This window comes from Letharia lupina, assembly GCF_014066315.1.
Source record: "Letharia lupina isolate WasteWater1 chromosome Unknown contig_2, whole genome shotgun sequence".
In the NCBI taxonomy this organism is placed as follows: Eukaryota; Fungi; Ascomycota; class Lecanoromycetes; order Lecanorales; family Parmeliaceae; genus Letharia; species Letharia lupina.
Window position 1 is genome coordinate 37,247 of NW_023502971.1, and position 17,073 is coordinate 54,319.

The 17,073-nt window shown below is 49.9% G+C and overlaps 8 protein-coding genes across 8 annotated transcripts; 3 read left to right on the plus strand and 5 right to left on the minus strand.

The window, feature by feature from the left end:
- Positions 1 to 1,495: 1,495 nt before the first annotated feature.
- On the plus strand, positions 1,496 to 3,307 carry HO133_004171 (uncharacterized protein; the record flags this gene model as incomplete). Its single annotated transcript, XM_037295090.1, has 9 exons — positions 1,496 to 1,585; positions 1,639 to 1,697; positions 1,749 to 1,917; positions 1,982 to 2,105; positions 2,159 to 2,241; positions 2,295 to 2,451; positions 2,498 to 2,685; positions 2,739 to 3,201; positions 3,255 to 3,307. The coding sequence occupies 9 exons, from the start codon at positions 1,496 to 1,498 to the stop codon at positions 3,305 to 3,307; spliced, it is 1,386 nt and encodes a 461-aa protein (XP_037157091.1).
- A 1,373-nt stretch (positions 3,308 to 4,680) lies between these two features.
- On the minus strand, positions 4,681 to 5,235 carry HO133_004172 (uncharacterized protein; the record flags this gene model as incomplete). The annotated part of the gene is made up of 2 exons (XM_037295091.1): positions 4,681 to 4,963; positions 5,102 to 5,235. 2 exons carry the CDS (start codon positions 5,233 to 5,235, stop codon positions 4,681 to 4,683), a joined length of 417 nt encoding a protein of 138 aa, XP_037157092.1.
- A 3,546-nt stretch (positions 5,236 to 8,781) lies between these two features.
- On the minus strand, positions 8,782 to 9,594 carry HO133_004173 (uncharacterized protein; the record flags this gene model as incomplete). Its single annotated transcript, XM_037295092.1, has 2 exons — positions 8,782 to 8,933; positions 9,204 to 9,594. 2 exons carry the CDS (start codon positions 9,592 to 9,594, stop codon positions 8,782 to 8,784), a joined length of 543 nt encoding a protein of 180 aa, XP_037157093.1.
- Positions 9,595 to 10,037: 443 nt separating this feature from the next.
- HO133_004174 (uncharacterized protein) lies at positions 10,038 to 10,788 on the minus strand (the record flags this gene model as incomplete). Its single annotated transcript, XM_037295093.1, has 2 exons — positions 10,038 to 10,508; positions 10,750 to 10,788. 2 exons carry the CDS (start codon positions 10,786 to 10,788, stop codon positions 10,038 to 10,040), a joined length of 510 nt encoding a protein of 169 aa, XP_037157094.1.
- A 74-nt stretch (positions 10,789 to 10,862) lies between these two features.
- HO133_004175 (uncharacterized protein) lies at positions 10,863 to 11,446 on the minus strand (the record flags this gene model as incomplete). The annotated part of the gene is made up of 2 exons (XM_037295094.1): positions 10,863 to 11,104; positions 11,299 to 11,446. The coding sequence occupies 2 exons, from the start codon at positions 11,444 to 11,446 to the stop codon at positions 10,863 to 10,865; spliced, it is 390 nt and encodes a 129-aa protein (XP_037157095.1).
- Positions 11,447 to 12,332: 886 nt separating this feature from the next.
- Positions 12,333 to 12,845, plus strand: HO133_004176 (uncharacterized protein; the record flags this gene model as incomplete). Its single annotated transcript, XM_037295095.1, has 1 exon — positions 12,333 to 12,845. The coding sequence occupies one exon, from the start codon at positions 12,333 to 12,335 to the stop codon at positions 12,843 to 12,845; it is 513 nt and encodes a 170-aa protein (XP_037157096.1).
- Positions 12,846 to 13,509: 664 nt separating this feature from the next.
- Positions 13,510 to 14,766, minus strand: HO133_004177 (uncharacterized protein; the record flags this gene model as incomplete). The annotated part of the gene is made up of 1 exon (XM_037295096.1): positions 13,510 to 14,766. One exon carries the CDS (start codon positions 14,764 to 14,766, stop codon positions 13,510 to 13,512), a length of 1,257 nt encoding a protein of 418 aa, XP_037157097.1.
- A 443-nt stretch (positions 14,767 to 15,209) lies between these two features.
- HO133_004178 (uncharacterized protein) lies at positions 15,210 to 16,412 on the plus strand (the record flags this gene model as incomplete). The annotated part of the gene is made up of 1 exon (XM_037295097.1): positions 15,210 to 16,412. The coding sequence occupies one exon, from the start codon at positions 15,210 to 15,212 to the stop codon at positions 16,410 to 16,412; it is 1,203 nt and encodes a 400-aa protein (XP_037157098.1).
- Positions 16,413 to 17,073: the final 661 nt, after the last annotated feature.

Consider the following 17,073-nt stretch of genomic DNA (forward strand, 5'->3'; position numbering starts at 1 on the left):
ATATTTGCAACCAAAGGAGACATTGGTTTTCGCGGTAGCCGCGCTTTTTCTCGGCAGTCGAAAGGGTCACAATTGTGTTTTTGTTTCATTTACTTGAAACAAGTCACTTCCGCTTAACCAATAGACGCGCGACAGGGGCTCCCTAGGAGCCAACTCCTTGTGGAAGGTATTTAACAAACTTACACGGGTCTTGTGATACTCCATGTCAGAAAATGGAAGCTCACAAAGCAAGTTCCAGTCCTCGATTCCCCCCGACAATTAACCGCGCCAACCCTCGAGGCGCAAATCTAAGGTGTTCTGCGGGATGCCAGGACCAATATGCAGGGTGCTTAGTGCGATCGTAAGAAAAAATGCATAATGCGGGGAAGGTAAAGGATCATCTGTGCTTTCTTCCCCGCCACGTCACTTCACTCCATCGACGCAAATGTCACTTCACCGCCGTTTTCCGCCTGTTTGAGCGCAAAACAAAACAATGATTGGCTTGCGGTGGGATGGGTGTTTGACAGCTCTAGCCTTGTGCTCCTTCCCCGCATGGTCAATCAATATTGGAGGTGGGGAAAAAGCGTCGCGTGTCTGTCAGTTCCTCGAACTTGAGCCGCATGTTGCCCCTCGAACAAGGCACTGCGAACGGAGATGTTTGACAGTCAGCTCGGTGAGTCTTGCGTTAATTCGCCGAGTATCTCCGAGTTCTCAGCAGGTGTCACTGCTCTGGAAAGCCGAAGCCGGTGGTGGGTGGCAGTATGTTTTCTGGCGGCATCTGCTCTCCTTGTACAAAGCATCAAAGGCTTAGTGATATCACGCTCCCCACGCTAAACTTGCAATGTACAATCCAAGTGCCACGTCTCCTTGCTTGGACGCTCATGAGGAATGTATCACATCTCGCGCTCTGATCCTTGGGGAGCCAGCAGGGACCTTGATGACTCGCTCTCTCTTCTGTAACCTGACCGGAAAGATGGTTCTTCAAACTAATGGGCACTGTATTGTACATACTGCAAGTACCAAAGCCTAGCCCTGACCATCAGTGGCAATAGTTTGCAGATGCAAGATAGACCTTCCCCGCCCGGGATCTCGTGCCCTCACAACGGTCCGTGGCATGTTCTGCAGATGTTCATCCTCATCTCCATTCCACCCTGTCTCGTGGTCAAGGGTGATTAGTGGCGCTGCTCACGGATATGAAATGCCGAGCGCGAAATGGGTCTCATGGCCCTCAAAATTAAATATTAGAAATGGGGAGGTATTCAAATTCCCACCTGGTCCTTTTGCATACCGAGCGGCCGTCCAATGAGAGAAGAGAGGGCTCTAGGGACGCCGTCAGCCTCGACCACCTCACGGATCAGGGCGGACTCATGTGGTGTACAAAGCTGCCGTAGCAGACCGGTGGGATCGTCGGTGTGCAAGAGCCAGCTCTAGGATTTAATCGAGCTCGCCAGTCTTCTCTATAACGTGTAACAACCTGAGTCTCCATCACCATTGCAGCTTTCTCCAACTATACAAAATGCGTCTCTCCAACGTTCTATCAACCACGGCGGCAGTGCTACACCTGATTGGGAAGGCGCAAGCCAAGGCAGTGTTCGCGCATTACATGGTAGCTTTCACCACGTCACTGCTATACACGACGATGCTCACCTCAGTTGAAAGGTCGGTACTGTGGATAAAGACCATGCGCAACAAGACATCGACAACGCAATATCAGTAGGGTAAGTCAGCCAATCACTCAGGATTACGATAGACTTCTAACAACCAATTAGACTCGACGGATTCGCCCTGAACATCGGTGATCCAACCGAGTCCTACGTCGGCGCGACACTTGAATACTTGTACGACTATGCGTCTGGCACAGGATTCAAGCTCTTCGTCAGTATGGATGTGTCTGAATCGGGTGCAGCATGCAATGCAGGGAGGTCCTGCTGCAATGGGGTTAGCTTCTCCAACCATCGACAGCATTTATGACTACCTTTAACCTGATCCTACGGGCATTCAGCCGAACGACTATAGCAGCATCTTTTCGCAATTCCTAAGCAATGAAGCATCTTACCTAGGCCCCAACGGTTTGCCCATGATATCGACCTACTCATCTGGCGGCGTCGAACCCGATGCCTGGCATTGTAAGTCTCTTCATCCTACATGGAACCTACTACGGGAACTGATGTACTCAAAGCATGGAAAGTGTCCCTTGACTTCCAAATGTACTTCGTTCCTATGTTTGATGATACGGATGGCTACTACGACTCAACCTCTGGGGTGAGTCGTCCAATATCGTTCTTTCCTCGGGTCTCGGATTGATGTCAATGTAGTGGTGGTCCACTTGGGGCAACCTGGTCGATGGAGTCTTCAGCTGGGAGGCGGCGTGGCCAACGGTGGCAGATGGGAGTAGCACCGACGTCGGCAGCCTCTCTCCTGACATGCCAGTCATCAACAGCGCCTCGGCTAGTCAGAAGAGCTACATGATCGGTTCGTAGATCCATCATTCCTGTGAGCGTCGCTAACAAACACGCAGCTTTGAGCACTCTCCAGTACAAGGATGCCGTAAGACATGCCCGAAACAGAGACTGTGAATTGCTGCTGACCGATACGAAACAGTACGGTACCAACTTGTACCGCCCAGGCGGGCTCAATCTACCCATTCGCATGAATAACATCCTTGGCATTGCATCACAGCTCGATTTCGTCGAGATCATCACCTGGGTAAATCCGCCCCAAAGTCCACCTAGCTCGCAATCCAGCTAACGTAGCATCAGAATGATGGCCCCGAAAGTCACTACATTGGAAACGTATGGAGCGAATCATCCGATTCATCGGTCATGTACTCCTCGCCGCAAGCCGCCTTTCCCCACGCTGCCTGGCAACCCCTCGTCACATCATTCATCGAAGCCTACAAAGCCGGCGGCACCATGGCTCCCCCGTCCGGCGCCACGGCCGTAGGATCGATGTGGTACAAAACGATCCTGCAAGACGCCTCATGCTCCGGGGCGACGCCACCCAGCGGCTGGTCCACGGGCACTGATTCTCTCACCTGGGCGATCGTCCTACCATCCGGATCATCCGGGATGAAAGCCTGCCTCACGAGCAACGGTTCTGTGATCTCGACCGTGAGTGTGAATCCGGGGCTGAATTTCGGTTCGCCGACCGGAGTGCAAGCCGGGGCACAGATGCTTCAATTGTTGGACTCAGCGGGCAATGTTGTCATGACCGCGACAGGCGGTGAGTGCATCTCTTCTAGTTGTCCAGCTGGTATGTACAACATGAATTACCAGGTAGTTGGTCTGAGTGCGGACGGTGGCAGCGCAAGTTGCAGCAGTTGAACTAAGGGAAACGGGCAGGGAAGTGTAGGATATGGGGATAACTGCATGCGACACATTGTAGGATTGGAAGGAAACGCATTCTCACGCGTAAGATGGAAAGCTGGAAGACTGTAGGATGGAACGGAACTGCATGCGTGGGCCTAATATCATCACTATGGAAGCGATTGCATGCTAGGATCGAAATATTGTAAAAAGGAAAAAATGACAGCATTAACTCAGTCTTGCGCAACTCTCCACGTTACGTTGCACACAAATCTTGTGGCTGACATGGCCTGAAACGTCATCCGCTCACCTATCTAGAAGCTCCCCCTCACAACAAGACACTTATGGTCTAGTCCCTACCATCGCTCTAACGCGCGTCACAGGCCCACCACCTTGGGCCGTACATCGTCCACAATCCTTCCAACCGACTTGAAATCCAGACAACTAAGCATGAAACGAGAAAGAGCGTAAGGGGTATTCCAGAATATTGTCCGATACCTAGGAATGGAAGTCGGAAAATTCCAAGCTTTGACTTGCCCGACTGCGACGGCAACTAAGGAAGGTTTATTGAAAGTGTGCGCATACTCGTGGGGCGGAAAAATATGTCTGCTTGGCAAATCGATGCAGATTATGGTCCCCTGAGTGAAAAAGTCAATTGGTGGGTACATGCGGGGCCGGACTGCCAAGACGATACTTTATACTTCTCGGTAGCACGAGTGCAGGAGATTTCTACCCATTTCCGGTGAGTTCTGATCTGTCTGGAATCCAAGCGTGGGGTGCTTGGGAGTTACGAGAAGCACATTCCATTGATGCATAAACATTTCCCGGTTTCTTGCCCCTGAGGTGAAAGTTGTGCGAGTTCTTTAACCTTGCTGTACGAGAACGGCGACTCCGACAGAAAGGATACTTTCCCACTCCGAGATCAAGGCAAACAGTTGCTGTCATCACGAATCGATATCACACAGCATATTTCCTTCGAAATCATGTCGACTCCTCCTAGATGGTTCAGGACTGAGGGCAAAGGTCCAATATGCCCGACCTGCAAGACAAAACACTAATCAGATTGGCCTCCACTAGGAATCCATATCCGGACAAGCGTAGATAAGGGCCGACAACATCCTCACAATACTCTCAAGGCCGTCATGGACGAGGAGCCTGCTCTGTTGCGAAGAGAAATGATAACGACGGACACACACCACTAGACGTTTGACCACCCTTACGTCTTTGATGACAGAACGCCAAGTCTCAATTTGAGCGCTCTGCCACCGTGTTGCGAACCATCAGACCCAAAGTAGATTGGCACTGCTGCTCTCTTCGAAGACACAAATTTGAGTAGACAGGTGGGTGTCCTCCCCAAAACCATGCGCGCCGCCTGTACTTCGGCCACAGCCTCACTTTAGAAACGAACATCATCATTCTCTTCAGTCTTTGTCAAGCAAGAGCCATGCGCACTAGTGAGCAAAGGAGGCTCGACAGCCAAAGTGACATCTTGTAGATTCTGAAACTTCACCAAGAATGTGCCGAATGCCAGAGGGCTCATAACATCCACAGGCTCCTCGGAGGTAAATTGGAAATTCTGAGTCGTATACGGTGACGACGAGCCCGCCTTGTACCCAGTCACCGTGATGTTGCAAGCTACGGTAGCTAAGACAGCGTCTTGGCCACCTTGTGCAGCGCAGCTGTAATAGAAGCCAGTGAGCGAAAAAGACTTGGTCGTGGAGTCTGGGAGCAGAGCGGTCAAAGTGGGTGGCGTTTAGCCAGAGTTGAATGCCAGAGAAACGTTCGGGTCCGAGTGAGGGATAACGCTGGAAGCAGACTCGTTGGAGATGGCAAGTGAGGCGACATCAGAGTTCTCATAGGAAGTCCTCTTGTAGATTCCCACGAGCGTAACGAGAGCCTCTCCAGGAACTGTAGTTAAGCTATCGTACTGCGAACGATCAACTGGACCCATGGTGACCAAAGGGGACGTTGGCACTCACGGTGGCGTCGAAAGACACACTGCTGGCGAGGCCCAAAGTTAAGAAGAGAGCGTTTGCAAAGATGCTGACGCTGAATGGATGGGTATCACAAAGCGATATCTTGCAGGCCGATACCTTGGCCTGACCGTCAATCAAAGGGACAGTCGTATGTTTCTGGATGAAGCAGGAGGGTTACAACCATTTTCTTAAGCATCCAGATGATGAGTCGATAACATAAGTGGCAAACACCCTATCGAGTGGCTCCCTTTGTCGGTCCGATGGAGGTCACCAAATGGGTCGAGGAGGTGTGGGTCCATTGTACGACGCTTTCTACGTTCCACCATGACAGACAACAAGAGTGCGGGACGTCATAGTGCACATGGATCATTCGATTCCTCGAAGTGAGATCCCCCATGTTGTCGGATTGAAGTCAGATCAACAGACTCTTGAACTACCATATTGTGGCTGTAATGTAAGACTTTGGAGAAGCCGAGAAAGAACGAGTGCTGTTGTATTTCTCTTCTATATGCATTGTGTTCCATGTATGGTCGGAATGAAAAAACGGGATTTTGCCACGAACAACAAGTGCTTCTCTTGCACCTTCTTTCCCGTGTGCAGACTTTTACAGTATACGCCGATTTGCGTAGGAAAGACTCCGCCTTTAATTCGCACATTGTCGTGTTTAAAAAAACATGGCGACTCTGTCGATGACAACAGAAGACTTTTCCAGCCAACAAGAGCTGATGTTCAATGGTAAATATACTATCAGCCTTCCCTCCAAGTATTTTGTTGATGAAATAGAAATGTTGACTTTCACGAAAAAAAATTCACGGACAAGGCTGCGGAATGGCGGAATCACGCTAACGTCCCTAGTGCGTTGGGGATCATGATGACTAATCAAAATCTTGGCTCACATACCATTTCACCACTCAGGGAGTTTCCGAAGAATTGCAAGACGCAAGTATTCAATTTCCTGTGCGTTACAGAAGATGCCACTTTGGAGAGAAAAATTCCTTTCCGGAACTGAAAGGCATTATGGAACATTTGAAACAGGCAAGTTGGTCAACTCTGGCCTTTTACCGCTGCGTCTTCCAAGGGAGACACAGTATCATCATTTCCCAGCCTAACAACCAGGGTACTTCCATCACAGTCATCCTTTTCGGTCCACGTTTAACAGAACCTAGCGCTCATGGGAGCTATGAGATGATGGGGAGTTTTTGACCCACTACAACGGACAATAAGGTAGCCGACAGCCGCCGTTTCCATTTCGTGACCTAATAGATTACCATCTAAAACATGGGACGATGCAGATAGCCGTTGAAGTACTCGTAGTACCGGCAGATATAACACAAAGTCTCCGAAGTGAAGCTTATCCGAGTCATCGCAGCTTGGCGTGAGGGGGCGCAGGGTCCTTGTATCCAAATCCCACACACCACCACCGTTTTGATAATTGGGATCTCGCAATTATGGTCCGACGCGTTCTTTCTCCTAATGAAGGGACCGTTGCACACATATAGCAGCCTCGCGGGTAAGTATTTTGTACAAAGCCAGAGTGGTTCCTGCCGAGGACGGTCACAGGGCCTTCCTCCCTACAATTCTGCTATTGTGGATGACCCTAGCCAGATCGTCTTTGAAAGCGCGATCAAGAATATAAAAAGGATTAGTCGCCCCTAATCGAAACTTCCAGTCCTGCGTACGCCATGCACTTACCCAGTATTCTACACCTACCCCTTCTATTGGCGATGCTTCTCTTCACCTACGCTTCAACTCTGTCCAACACAGACAGCAATCTCGCCATCACAATGCCCCCTTCCAACATTCGTTAACTTCACCCCCGAGGCCTAAACCGAAATGCACCCGGCACGGGCGGCAGATTCACTATGGGACCCTTTCAAGTATTCAATTTATAAAGCATTGCCATCATGCCCGTGATAACCACCGCGGAAGAAATGCAAGACTTCTTCGCTGTAGTCAGTGAAGCAGGCAGCATACAAAAGTTAGCCGGCCGGGTGACCGACCACTACGACTTCGGCTTTGGCGCCATCAAGACGTTTTTGAACTTACTGCCCGCGGCGCCCAACGAGGCGCCGCCGCCGTTGAACTGAGATCTCGTTATGTGGATAGGGTCGTAGCTTTTGCAGATGACGCATTCAAGATGGACGAATCATTTCGCAGCGTTGTTTGTGTGTACACTTTTGTGACACTGCAGGTGGTGTCGACTGGCCTGGCGACGATTGGGTAAATGGATCCAGAGACGGGTCAACCAATTGTCCCAGCTATAAGCTATTTCCAGGGAAGTAGATAGCATGTTCCGTTATCAATGTAGTCATAAAAAGCTGCGGTCAAATGATGTTGGGAATCGAAGTCATCAATCAAGAGTGACATGGAAAGAGTCTCATTCAGCTTGACTTTTCGTATGTAGAAGATAATGTTGGCGCTACAAATCTGCGTTCGGTTTCTCCATATCTTTCTGTCCGCACAGTGGATGCCTTTGGCTTTTGATTGTAGGAAGCATCGCCTCGTGATGTGTCCTCGCTTCAAAACCAAGAAGGTCTTACAGGTTTTGGATCTGCACCGTTTTCAAGGAGGCATTGCACCATGTCGTCACTACCAAGAGAGTTCTAGAGCAACCCCATTTGCTCCTCAGCCTGTTGATCGAGCATTGACATCAGCGCCATAGTGTTGTCATAAAGAACAATCCCGCGATGTCATTGTGACCACCATGTAAGGCTTTTGACAGAGCGGTACTAAATATTAACGGCGGATGTGCAGGAAATTCCGTCCCAGTCTCAGCATTAGCATCCGCTCCTAGTCCCAGACGAAAATGCACAGTCTCATGATTACCAGAAAAGGAGGCACATATCAACGCTTTCCCGCCATGGGGAGAGCTAAGGATGCGCCCCGTTCGAGCAGTAGCTGCACGATTCTAGAATGACCACACTTTGGAAGCTGAGACCAGAGCAGTGTCTCCTGCTTGATCTTGGGCATCTATATCAGCACCGTGATCAAGCAGTGTTCGCACTTTTAGCATCTGACCACATTGAGATGTCGAGATGGGTGCTGTATAACCCAAATCATCCCGAGCATTGACCTCAGCTCCATGGTCGAGGAGCAACTGCACAATATCAGGATGTTCACCAAGACAGGTTGAGGCTACCATCAAGGAGGTCCGACCGCCTGCTCGACTTCGTGAACGGATATCAGCCCGTTCCGAGATAAACTCGGGGTCGTTGTCTTCGGTAGATTAAGCGTTGATGCACAATGTAATAGTAGTCATGTCCCCTAAGCGTCGACCAGCCCTTCAGCATTCCACCCGCGGAGTTTCAGCCACATAGAAACCGCGTACCCTCCACTAAGGAAGAGTTCTTTAATCAAGGGAGTAATTTTCCCTTTTTCTTTAGCGTTCGTAGCATGTTTATACCACTTCCTCTCTGTATATCCGGCTAATGGATACCTTTCACTGACCTTGACATTAGAATAATTTTTCAAGCTGGTCTGAAGTCGATCAAGTTGAGGAAGATAGACAAGGCAACTTTCAGCTATGAAGCGATTTCCGTGAGGGAGATACGCCGCGTTGAATACGCCAGCCACTGCACGATCTTCGCAATATGCTCACCATACCCTTCACTGTCGATGGCTTTCAGTGTTTGTGCGTACGTATCATGTAGATCTTTTGGGAGAGATTGCAAAGCTATGCAAAGATCAGCCAGGCTCAGACAACGCCCCAGCGCATTGAGCTGGCATTTGACTCATGGGAACCTGGTTGACATGCTTAGCGATGGTATTGAAGAAGATGAAACCATAATGAGTGGAGACTCACATGTCGCCAACCTTTTCCATCAAGACCATTTCGATTTCAGCCTGCACTTCTGGCACTTGCCACTTTTTCAGCTTCCGATCCGTGCGGATCCGGCTTGAACGTTTACCCGAATGTCGCGTTCGACGAACGCCCTTTCTATACAGACTTTGTACTTATCATCAAGGACTATAGACAGTAATTCTTCTATGTCTTTCTCCTGCCAGCTTGTGACCAGCGTATGCAGGCCCACAATGTCCCACCCAGCCATTTCGCCAATATTCGTTGCCAGATCGTCACTTTCCTTGCATTCATCCAACCCATCGAGACTGATGAAAACGTCCGTGAAGCTTTTCACAGTGTTTCTGAGGGTGTTCAATAGCATAGGCGATGATGGTTCTGGTGCACCTCTGCCACAATCTGAGTACAATTTGTCCAATGGTTTGTGAGCTTCACGGCCTTGCAGTGATAATTGAGCAATCAGTGACCGTAGCATCGTATCGCAGCGTTGCTTCTCCCGATCGTCGAACTCAAAATAAGAATATCCTACGGCCATCGCCCCCTCAGCAGCTGTATTGCGATGGAGTCCAGAATCCTTTCAATGGCTGTTGAGCAAAGGACTGTTTTTCCGCACCCACCTAGGTATACCATGAAGCCAGAGAAGGGAATCTGGCTCCCGTATCCAACTTTTGAACACATCGCTATCAATCAACCATGAACCAGTCCCTGCTTACCTGTCTCGCAATGCTTTGATGTATTTCGGGGATAGATCCGCAGCACGAAGCCACCTCTGAACTTTCTGCTGGTGAGCACCTGGAGGATTCAGTAAGGGAACTATACCCAGTGTACAGGCTTGTAAACTTCCCGAGTGTCATTAACAAAAGAGATGCCTGTATATTTTGTGTATTGTCTTTTATAGCTTAAACTGATGTCCTGATAATAACGTCAGCTCGAAAAATTATTTGACGTCTTGAGGTTTCTGCAAGAGACCGCGTAAACCTACGTCTGGTCCGCTGCAATAGCTAGGTTAATTGGGCTCTTGAAACTGCCGATGCTAACAAGGACCTTGTCCGTATTTTCCTCCTTCAACGGCCAACGAAATACCTCTACCAATCCTCTCCGCTTCGAGCCAGCGGGACCACTCCATCCTGACGGGGTGAGCTTCTTCTTCAATTTTACCATCTCAGTACAGCATTTGCTTAGACTTCCCGTGTTTGGATCGGATAGTGATTTCAAGGCTGGCAGGCAAGATACGTCAGTCGAGCCCGGTGTTTCGGCCTTGTCTGCGAGCTCCTCGAGGTTCCGTAGGACATTTCGAAGGCCGCGGGCTTCTTCCAATACTCGTGGGACCTCCCAGCTAGAGCCTTGATGGAAGATCGGTAATCGCAACAGACGGAGATCACCGCTTCCGTGGCTTGTAGAACTGCAATAACGCTTGCAGTAATGCTTAACAGCTCCATCGACTGGCGACTATACGATTGAGGGTTGAGCGGTTATACTCTTATGGCTGTAGTGGAGGAAAAGCTAGGGAACGGTCGTTCGAAAGAGCATTCCCGGTACCTTGCAGCCTTGTTCCCTCGGCACTTTCCCTGCAGATTGATTGGCTTAGCTTGTCGACTTCCATACACCACAAGACTGCAGGTTACATAAGCTAGAACTAACCGGCTTCAGTCAGGACTCTTTATGTACATTAAGACGGGTTTTAGAGTACCGTTTTGCCCTTGAAAGCAGATTGTGAGAAAGATGCCATTGAGCCTTAGGGATCTCAATAGCGCTCTGGGTCGCTCTAACCGGGCAAATTCGTAAAGCTCTCGCTACCATCACTTAGACAGATTTTGTCGAGGCCTCCTGCATAACCAGCAGCAGCAGAGTCATCAGTCCACTATCCTCCTTGTCTGGGTCAATGAACATCATCGCCCTGGTATCTTTGGCGGTGTTATAGCCCTTTCCAGTGCCCTCCCCGCCGTTATTTGCTCCGAGGGGATCCACAAGCGTTGCGAAGAGCGGTTCCGAGTGGTGTGTACCGCCATTGACAAACGTCTTAACGATTCTACCAGCGATGATAGCTGAGAGCGCCCAAGAAGGCTTGGTAGACAGTGCCACCAACGAGATCTTTGGCAAAAACATCTTGTGCCCGCATGTCCTGAATAGGGTATGGCTGTCCCTTCACCTAGAACTTATAACTTGCTTTCGCGTCCTGTGAGACATTGTACGGTGAAAATTCGCAAGCGTTAGCTATGATTTCCGGGTGGTCTAGTACAGTGCCGGGGCGTAACGCCTTTGTCGAACCTGAACTCACGGGTAAACAAGTGGTCCCAGGCATTGTAGCCATGGTCCTTTGCGTCACAGACGGAGATTTCCTCAAATGGAAGATGCGATTCAAAGGCGTCATTCGTAAAAGTGGACATTTCCTTGATACCTGTAGGCCCAACACAGCCATGAGTGTCCGTACCCAATACATGAGCAGGATCTGAGCTTGTGAGGAAAGAGCCCCAGAAGTGGAGCACTCTTTTTAGCATAGCAATGAAATTCAGATCTAAGAACCCGCAAAGCCGCTAGTTGTAGAAATGAGCCTGACGAATAGAGCAGCCATGGGTAGTCCTACCACCCGCACGCCATGGGCGTGCTCACTCCACTCAACACGAACAGCGTGTGGTCAATGTTACCGAGTTCCTTGTGCTCCTCGGGATCTTGAGATTAAGGTTTCTTATTGGGGGATTGCGTGTAAGGACTCTTTCTGTATGTGTGGGCTACGCGACTCAGCCGAGCCTCCCGAAGAAGAAGGCATGTGAATGCGACTCCTAGGTTGGTTCTCTGCCGCAGACGGTATGACTTGAAGCGTATTCGTACGAAAATAGAAGTACATGATTTTCAGTAGAGCCATTAGAAAGTACGGGAAAGATCCTTTGGTCCACCAGTAATGCCACATTAACCGCGGTCTACTTGTCTTTAGCACAGCCGCAAGGTACCACGAGCTGAGCCTTTCTTTCGTAGCCGTATTTGGTTGACCGCCTTTACAATGGCTCAGTGCTGTCAAACTGCATCTCGCAGGATTCTCGCGTTTCAAGAGATCCTGTCAGCTGGGTCTGCGGTCATCAAATCAGAATCCTGTCCTAACTTTAGCCCTGCGCAAAAGCTCCGCCTTGCGAAATGCCCATCCATCTATGGCGGGATGAATACTAAAGTCAAGGGTTCGCGCGGACATCATCATTTTTACATTCTCAACTAAACACTGTAACTTGTAGACGCTTACCTTTCCTTTCCGCAACGCGATCCCATCCAAGAACATCAGCCATGCCTCGCCACTCCTCCATTCTGACCTGGACCCTTCTGTCCATTTGCTCCTTCACAACCCAAGCCCAAACCGTGTACACAGGCGACGGCACATTCTACTCCCCCAGCGTCGGCCTCGGCTCATGCGGCCAACAATACCAAGATACTGACCTGGTCGCCGCACTGGCCGAGGTCTCAATGCAAGCCTACAACCCCGGCAATCCCAACAACAACCCACTCTGCGGCTACAAAGTGAATGTCTGGAACAACGCGAACCCCTCAACCACCGTCACCGTGGCCATCGTCGACACATGTCCCGGATGCCAGGGGCAATACGATCTCGATCTCAGTCCCGCCGCTTTTAACCAGCTGGCCGATCCCAGTGTAGGCAGAATCCAGATATCCTGGGAATTCGCTGAGACGGTTTCGCTGACGACGGGGCCGTTCGCTGGGGCGGTGCCCGGAGAGAGAGTTGCGATCAACCAGAAGGTCATCTCGAATCCCGAAGTCGCCGAATCGCGAGACGAGCTGTGAAATGGTTTCCCAAGGGCTTCTGGAGTTGGTCGACGCTCAGAATATAGGACGTTGGATGGGATTCTGCTGCCAGAGTTTATAGAGAGTATTAAGCTGCAAGGCATAAACAACATCTTGTGTATGTAATCATTTGCTATACACGCGAAAGGCGTTCATTGGAGTGTTTTCAGGGCTGGTATTAGAAACAACCGAGGTCAACTCCTTTGTCTAGAGATTGCAGAGCAACTGTTGAGCCTTCCGACCAGTGCAATTCCTGAACGTCGCAACCCTGCACAGCAAACACTACTATGAAAACATAAGCTAAAAGCTAGGAAGACTATATCTCTGACTGATTTGATAGCAATGAGGGCACGTGTTCTTCACCCAAGTTGCTAAAGAACCTTTCCAGATGACTCCTTCAGTCAATGACCGTCTTCGTGACAAAGTAAATAGTGCAGGTTGGCTAGAGGAGAAGAATGCTTACCCGAAACCTATGTACTCTTATAGAAACTTCATGCATGTGATAATCTGACAGCTGGCAGCCAGGTGCGGAGACCAGCAAAATAAGACTACGAGAGCCCGTGAGATCTTGCTTACCTGTGAACTTTAGCTGTGATGCACTATCGTTTGACGGTTCCACTCCGTTCAGACTGATTTCAAACATTTCCTCTCCTCCCGCCCCTCCTCAGTCCACTCTGTACCACCAAGAGAAGCCCCGTCTGATGATTCCAACAATCCAGAGCGGAAGTACAAGCTCGACGACCCACCCTAGCTGCTGAGCCATCGCCCGCCTCACCCAATTGTCTATCACTGTATGGGGCGCTCCAGGAGTGAAGTACATGTCTTTGGTATTGGCGAATGAATGATTCTGCACTCTTGTTGCCCTTGTCATCATTTCGTCTTCGAAGGCGCTAATCTCCTTATCCAATGCATCAACGGCGTCTTCAATTTCGACGCTACGAATGATAGCCTGTGCTAAATTCAGAGCGTCTTCCATCGCAACATTGACTCCCTCGCCTGCATGTGGCGTCATCAGGTGCGCTGCATCTCCGATGAGGGTCACCTTTGCTCTATGCTTCCATCGATGTCCAGGAGGCAAAATGTATAGAGAGCGAGCGGTGAAGTCACTTTCGTCTGCCACCTGAGTGAGCTTCACCAGCGGTTCCGCCCAATCCTTGAATTCTTCTCTAATTGCCTTCTTCACCTCGCTCGCATTGTGTAAATCGTATCCGCAGGTCTTTCTCCAATCCTCGTCCCTATGGCCTGACGCATAGACAATGATTGTTCCGTCGCCTCTTTGCTGGGCATTCAGACCCTTGCCATCAGAAAATACGAACAAAGAACCACGATTGACAAGCTTGAAGAGGTCTGGGTGGCTCTTTTCGGCATCATGGATGAAGAGGTCGTATCCGCCCAGCCCAACGAAGTATGGTTCCACATCCGTGAGTATCGGCCGTACTTTGCTCCAGGCACCATCTGCACCAATGAGGAGATCGAACCCCGTCTCGACTCCATGGTCGAAGTGCAGGGATAGGGTATTCGCGTCTACGCTCCGTAGCCGGCAATGCCACCGTATTGTTCCCTCAGGCAACGAATCCACCAGGATCTGACGGAGCCGAGCTCTATCAATCTCTGGTCTTCCCCGACTCGAAGCCTGCGTCGTGCCTCCAACTTTGATCAGGCTGACTAAATTCTTGTCCGCCAGGTTGATCGCTTCGCCGTCGTAGCGAGCGTACTGTGCGTATTCTTCGAATAGGCCCGCTTCTTTCAAGGCTTTGAGCCCGGTGCCTGTATGCAGGTCTAGTGTTCCCCCCTGCGCCCGAACCGACATGGAGGATTCCCCCTCGAAGATGGTAACGGGGATGGAGGCGCGTATGAGGAGACGGGCGAGGGTGCTTCCGGCGGGACCTGCGCCGATGATGGCGACTTTGGGAGGAGACATGAGGACTCTTGGTGTGCTGTGGTAAGCTTTAGCAGAAGATAGCAGCAAACTTGAGATGTTGCACTAGGAAAGACAAGTCGCAAAGTGCTCTTAAACCCGTGGTGGGACCGAAGCCTACCCGTATAGACTTTTCACAAGTCATGAGACCGAAGGATTTGAGCTATACTCTAGACGTTTAGAGTCTCGAGCGATGTACAACAGAATGTGCGAAAAGAGAGCACTTCGAGAACGCCAAGTGCACTTGTCCACTTCCGGTAAGCTTCGTTTTGCGGTTTGCGATTTTCGATCTTTACCGTATTCGTACCTTCTTCCCAAATCTCCATCATGTCCATCATAAGTGCCCGTAGTACACTCATCCCTTCAAAAGGAAGCTTGTCAGGACGTTTCCAAGCAGCAAAACAGTCTCGCGGTGAAATAGGGCATACCAGCGCTGTATTCCGAAGATGCAACTTGGCTGGCCCTTCCTGCTCTTTCTGTACATGTACGCTTTGTCTGTACTTGGCAGTCCTGCTGGAGTTGATGGGCAAGTACTTACCAGCTATGAGCCCAATGTCTTTCATGCCCATTCCGCTATCATTGCCTTGCAGCAATGGTACAACGAGACCACCGGCCTGTGGGAAACGACAGGATGGTGGAACAGTGCGAATGCCTTGACGATGCTTGCCGATTTTGCTTGGGTCGACTCATCACTCGATGTTGTTGCTGGGCATGTATTTCAGAACACTTTTTCACGGGCTCAAAAGACAAGTCTCGAGACCATCAAAGTCATGACACCGTACTCTGTGACTACATACACAGGACCAAAGTTCCCGCCTTGGATCATTCCCCCTAAAAACGGCTTTGCCGGGTTTCTCAATGACTTCTATGATGATGAAGGTTGGTGGGGGCTTGCTTGGCTCCAAGTTTACGATCTCACGAAGCAGCAACAGTACCTTCAGGCTGCTATTGACATCTTCGAGGACATGAGGAAAGGCTGGGGTGGCACTTGTGGGGGTCTATGGTGGAACAAGCAGCACTCATACAAAGGTGCAATTGAGAATGCGCTGTTCCTGACAGTGGCTGCTCAGCTTGCCAACAGAGCGTCGAATAAGGAATATTATCTTTACTGGGCGTGGAAGGAGTGGGACTGGTTCCAGCGCACCGGCATGATCAATGCACACTACAACATTAACAACGGGATCAACCTCGTAACGTGTCGAAACGACAATGGTATCGTATGGTCATACAATCAAGGTGTCATACTCGGTGGGCTATTGGAGCTTTACACGGCAGCCCCTAACAAAACCCATCTTATCATGGCCGAGCGAATTGCTCTCGCCGGTATCAAGTTTCTGAGTGATCCTAGTGGAATTCTCCGCGATCCATGCGAGCCCAGTTGTGGAGCTGATGGTCCTCAGTTCAAAGGAATCTTCATGCGCAATCTTCAGAAATTGCAATTGGCGATTCCCAACAATCGATTCAAGACATTCATCAACGAAAATGCCAACAGTATATGGCTCAATGATCGCGGTTCTGGCAATCAATTGGGGCTTCTCTGGTCTGGTCCATTCATGGGTGCAACTGCATCAACGCAGAGCTCTGCTGCGGATGCTTTGGTAGCTGCATTGGCCGTTGGAGGTCAAAAAGTAAATCTTAACGTGCAGTAAATCTGCTGCGAATCTCTGCAGGCTGTGAGGTAGAAGTTACAAATGATATTAGGATTTTAGGGAATCAATACATGCCCAGCCCCCTTGCTTCACTGACCCGTCCTCTAGAAGAACCAAGGGTTAGAAATCAATTCATATCACGAATCTCGACAATGCAGAATTTAGCCTCGATCTTCCAAACAACAGTGTGGCTAAACATCTTTTGTCTCAAATTTTATACTTTTCCATCATGCTCAATCGGCTCTCCTCTCTTCTTAAAATTTGAAATGACTTATATAAGGCAAGTCTCTCACACCCTCTTCAATGCCCTCGATAACCCTGTCTTACATTAAACACAGACCAGGTCCGCAAGCATGGGCCTCCAGAACTCGACTCCTAGTCTGACTATAAACATCCCACAAACTAACAATTAACACTGCTACCCAACAACGAAGGTATCGATCGTGGCGAAAGAAATGCATTCTTAGAGAAGATCATCAGCCTCGACACCGTCACAACCTTCATCCTCTTCAGCAAAGCCCTGTGCCTCACATTGCAGCTCGCCATCGCCGACATGGCGGGTCTTCAATACTCATACGAGTGCATATACCCAATCTCCAGCGTCAATGAAATTGGGCCCTGCTTGTCAACTACGGTGCATTGAAAGACATCCTCAGTGAGC